This window comes from Muntiacus reevesi, chromosome 1 (assembly GCF_963930625.1).
Source record: "Muntiacus reevesi chromosome 1, mMunRee1.1, whole genome shotgun sequence".
Classification (NCBI taxonomy): Eukaryota; Metazoa; Chordata; class Mammalia; order Artiodactyla; family Cervidae; genus Muntiacus; species Muntiacus reevesi.
Genome location: NC_089249.1, coordinates 237,226,063 through 237,230,997, shown reverse-complemented (window position 1 = coordinate 237,230,997; position 4,935 = coordinate 237,226,063). Strand labels below are relative to the sequence as shown.

Here is a 4,935-nt window from a genome sequence, read left to right as displayed (position 1 = left end):
TGATGAAAGTGAAAGAGAAAAGTGAAAAGTTGGCTTAAAGCTCAACATTCAGTAAACTAAGATCATGGCATCAGGTCCCATCACTTCCCTGCAAATAGATGGGGAAACAGTGGAAACAGTGGCTGACTTTATTTTCTTGGGCTCCAAAATTACTGCAGATGATGACTGCAGTGATGAAATTAAAAGACACTCACTCCTTGAAAGAAAACTTATGACCAACCTAGACACCATATTAAAAAGCAGAGACATGACTTTGCCAACAAGGTCTGTCTAGTCAAAGCTATGGTTTTTCCAGTAGTCATATATGGATATGAGAGTTGGACTATAAAGAAAGCTATGTACCAAAGAATTGGTGCTTTTGAACTGTGGTGTTGGAGAAGACTCTTCAGAGTCCCTTGGACAGCCAGGAGATCCAGCCAGTACATCCTGAAGGAGATCAGTCCTGGATGTTCATTGGAAGGACTGATGTTGAAGCTGAAACTCCAATACTTTGGTCATCTGATGTGAAGAGCTGACTCATTTGAAAAGACCCTAATGCTGGGAAAGATTGATGGCAGGAGGAGAAGGGGATGACGGAGGATGAGATGGTTAGATGGCATCACCGACTAAATGGACGTGAGTTTGGGTAAACTCTGGGAGATGGTGATGGACAGAGAGGCCTGGTGTCCTGCGGTTCATGGGGTCACAAAGAGTTGGACATGACTGAGCAACTGAACTGAACTGAACTGAATCCAATCCAACCAAGAAAAAAGAAAGGGTAATTTAATAAAGATAATAGTATTTAACATTTTATTGACTGGAATATTCATGATTACAGATTGCATTAGGTTTTCTGTTACTGAACACACAATTAAGATAGGTTTTTCAACATCATTGTATAATCGAAAATGGAAAATAGAAAATAGAAATCTTTCACTGGCAGGCTCTTAGAGTTGAAAAATTCTCCAACAGTCTGTACTACATCTTGTGTACTACTGCTCATCTAGGAACTTTAAGCCCTGATTGTGAAGACTGATTGGTTGTAGAATCCATGGCAAAATAGGACTGCAATAAAAGCCATAGGAATGTGCGGTTGAGGCAGAGTCAGCAACAATGACCCCAGTGACTAAAATCAAATTTTCCTCTGTTTTCTCTGTAAAGAAAGAAAAAGAGAAAAAAAAAATTAAAGTATTTGAAATTCTCTGAGTATTGCACTAAATGCTTCTCCATGAGGAGAATTTGACTGTGGGAGAGCCAGGAGGGCTGTGCTCCCTTCCACAAGCCGTGGGACCCCTCCTGCCCCCCCTCCCCCACCCTGCACAGGTCCTCCTGATCCCTTGGGGCTTCTTGACTCTTCCTACGTGCTCCCTCCTGACTCAACCTCTCCCAGTTAAGGTCTGGGAACCCTCCCAGACCTCAGGAGGAGGATTAGAGATTGTTTTCCTGGTTCTCTAGAAGTAACAGTCCATCTAGGGATTCAGTGAGACAAAACACCAGTGAGAGAAAATGAGGCAGGAGGTAGGAAGGCTGGCTGAACCCTCAGATCGAAAACCCTGTCAGGGGGAAGGAGGCAGGAAGAGACATTGGGTGGAAGTGTTCTAGACTGCCCTGCTCTCTGAAGAAAGTTTGGAGTCCTGTTATGGAATTCAGGGGGCAAAATGGACCATCCCCTGGATGGTTCTTCCTGACATAATGGGAGTTCCCTTCTGACATAATTTGTGATGGATTCAAATTTCTGAAGTCAGTAGCATTTCTTTTTTTTTTTTTTTAATCTATTTATTTTTTATTGAAGGATAATTGTTTTACAGAATTTTGCTGTTTTCTGTCAAACCTCAACATGAATCACCCATAGGTATACATATATGCCCTCCCTTTAGAAACTACCTCCCATCTCCCTCCCCATCCCACCGCCTCCTGGTTGATACTGAGCACCTGTTGGAGTTTCCTGAGCCATACAGCAAATTCCCATTGGTTATCTATTTTATGTATGGTAATGTAAGTTTCCATGTTACTCTTTCATACATCTCACCCTCTCCTCCCTTCTCCCCATGTCCATAAGTCTATTCTCTATGTCTGTTTCTCCATTGTTGCCCTGTAAATAAATTCTTCAGTACCATTTTTCTAGATTCCGTATGTATGTGTTAGAATATAGTATTTATCTTTCTCTTTCTAACTCACTTCACTCTGTGTAATTGGTTCTAGGTTCATCCACCTCATTAGAACTGATGAAGGAAGTAGAGTTTCTTGCTCAGTTATGCTCCCTGTAGTTTGGAGCTACATTATGAGGTTGTCATTCAGCCTCTGGAGTTAAGAATTACATTGTATTGGTAAGCAGACTGCCAGTGGTAAGTCAAAGCAATAAAATCCAGTTAATGTAATGATTTATGCATGTGGGTAATATCTAGCAGGAATATACTTCGAGGTCAGATAAAACTACTTTTAGGAATATGACTTCAGGGAAAGGTACTGGCGTGTTTCTATGGCTTTCACAGAGAAAAAAACAGTTACTCTGTGTATACTGTGCCTTGGCTATCAGAAACATGGATGTTCCTATTATTTTCTGGTTGTTTCTTCATTATTTTGGGAGAACCAATATTTAGTCTTGTGTTCTTACAGCTTTTTACTGCAGAAATGGCATTTATTGGAGTATGTTTGGCCATTCGTTGCACAGACTGGATCTTTTTCTTTTGTGCAGAAGTGTAATTGATCCTTATACACGTTACATTCTGGCTGATAAACAAAGAGACAACATCAAATTTTTCAGATAATGAACTTTTTGAATAAAATATTCCTTATTCTTCATACAACATTGTATGCATCAAAATAGAATAAATGTTTTCTATATTGAGGTTAAATATAAACGTCAAGTATCAACAGCCTGTTTAGACATAAAAATATATTGATATGTTTTTACAACCCCAGTGTTTTAAAAACATTCAAATAGCTGGATACATTTTAATAATTTAGCCACTCTGCCCCTATTTCTTCTCATACCTGAGTGAGATTTTCCTCATTACCTCATAGCACAAGAAATGATAAAAGTGAATGTATTGTGAGTCTACTGTTTTTCTCAATAGTTTCATTGTCACCATATATGTATGTATTCATATGTATGATTGTTTATATATGTGTGTTTAACCATATATGTATATATGTAATTGGGTGAATGATGACTCTGTAGTTAATATACATAATTAAACAATAATGTGTGTATTCTTACATGACCTGCTCTTTAAACATCTTTAATTGCCTTTATTTATTTAGATGTTTAAAAGTATAATTGATTTTCTTCACCTGTATGTAATATTTGACTCTGTGTAAAAATGGTTAGTTTTCATTCCTTTCAGTGAAAAGTTATTTTTCTTAAGCTTCTTGTTTGTGAGGGAAAAAGTTCTTACTTTAAACACCCTTTTCAGATGCCTGTCTGCCTAATAGTAAAATTTTGAATGATGTGGTAATTTTATCTTGTATAAAAAGACAAATGGTTTAATATGTCTGGTAAGGTTCTGTTTTTTGAACTTAGTGTAATAATGATACTTTATGTTACTTTTTGAAGGGTTATTATGTTTTACTTTTTCTGGTGAAATTTTCTGTTAAAATTTAAAATAAAAAAATAATTTAAAAAATTTTAATTTCTAAATTAAGTACTATGAACTTGCCCTTTTGCGACTTTCTCCAGAGGATACAAAAGCAGTTTCTGCAACCAACACAAAAAAAGGAAATTAAAAAGAAGAAGATGAAGAGAGGAAAACACTGTCTTTATTGGGAAGTACCCACATCTTTTAATAGTAAAATACTATGCAAGTTGCCTACCCCAAACCCCTCCCATAATGAGGTGAGGCTTTTGTGGCAGTATCAAAATAATTTCACAAAATAACTTGAAGTCTGAAAACAATTCTAAATTCATCTCAGTCTGTGAAAAATGAAGTACGGCTTAATAATCACCAAACCCTTCTGTGGAGATCCCCCTTTCCCCATATTTATACGTGAGACACTCTAGTCAGAGAAAACAACGTCTTGCTTAATGCCATGTAATATGCTTGTATGCAGTCACTTAATGTGAAGCAGTAAATGACCATTTAATTCCTTTGTACTCAGCTTGAGGTTCATGAATCACTTTAATACTTTTAAGCTACTCTAGTCTGAAATTGATGGGCTGCCTTTGCTTTAAGAAAGATAAGTTGTCAGTAGAGGGATCAATTAGTTCTCTCCTTATACAAAACCTTGTCCTTAATACACTTGGAGCTGGCAAACAAGGAGTTGGATTGTCGAGGGATACTGGATCTAGAGGACAGTATTACTCCCCACACTCTGCATTTAGCAACCATGAAATCTGACCTCCAAGAGAGGGGGAAGTTAGATAGATATCTTTAGTCCTAAATGAGCAAAGCACTAAATTCTACTGCTCATTCTAAACACCCTCTCTGTCTCCACCTTTCAAAGTGGGAAATAAAAACCAATCTGATGTAATTTTAAAAAAGATATTTGTAACATATCCCATTTCATTTTGCCAATTTAAGTATCACACACCCAGGACATCAAGCTCCTCCCTTCCTAAATGATGGTAGTTGTTTCCTGAATTTTCTATGATGTGTGAACTGCTTCATCTAGGATTAAAAATTTTACTCACCAGAATAAAGAGGAAATGCCAAACCAATGATGAAAATAGCTTTGATCCATGATGAGAAGAAGGACATGTTATCAATCAAGTCTGTGGAAGATACCTTAAAAAGTGTTTGCAACAATGGTGCATGACACATTAGGTAGATAGACTCCAGAACCAGGTTCTAGAAAGCTTCTTGTTTCTACAGAAATTACTCCCACCTCCTAGATGACTATTCATTTTAGCTTTCCCTCAAACCTACAATTCAATAAAATAAAGTGTCATCATTGGAAGGCTTCCCCAGAGACATTTAAGAGAGCCCCGGAAAATAAGTCTGTTAACGAAATGGAAAT

At 37.3% G+C, this 4,935-nt stretch overlaps 1 protein-coding gene across 1 annotated transcript; it reads right to left on the bottom strand.

Moving 5' to 3' along the window:
* Positions 1-1,083: 1,083 nt before the first annotated feature.
* Positions 1,084-4,676, bottom strand: LOC136158413 (sperm-associated acrosin inhibitor-like). Its single transcript, XM_065920212.1, has 4 exons — positions 4,610-4,676; positions 3,639-3,676; positions 2,594-2,709; positions 1,084-1,132 (listed from the first exon to the last, which is right to left on the bottom strand). Exons 1-4 carry the CDS (start codon positions 4,674-4,676, stop codon positions 1,084-1,086), a joined length of 270 nt encoding a protein of 89 aa, XP_065776284.1.
* Between the last annotated feature and the right edge of the window lie 259 nt (positions 4,677-4,935).

Bases quoted from the DNA above. Each gene is read 5' to 3' on its own strand.
- LOC136158413 (XM_065920212.1), bottom strand. From the start codon at position 4,676: ATGTCCTTCTTCTCATCATGGATCAAAGCTATTTTCATCATTGGTTTG. The intron at 3,677-4,609 runs GTGAGTAAAATT...TGTTGGTTGCAG, and splicing joins GGCATTTCCTCTTTATTCTG to AAACTGCTTTTGTATCCTCT. The intron at 1,133-2,593 runs GTAAGAACACAA...CTTTCTTTACAG, and splicing joins CATTTCTGCAGTAAAAAGCT to AGAAAACAGAGGAAAATTTG.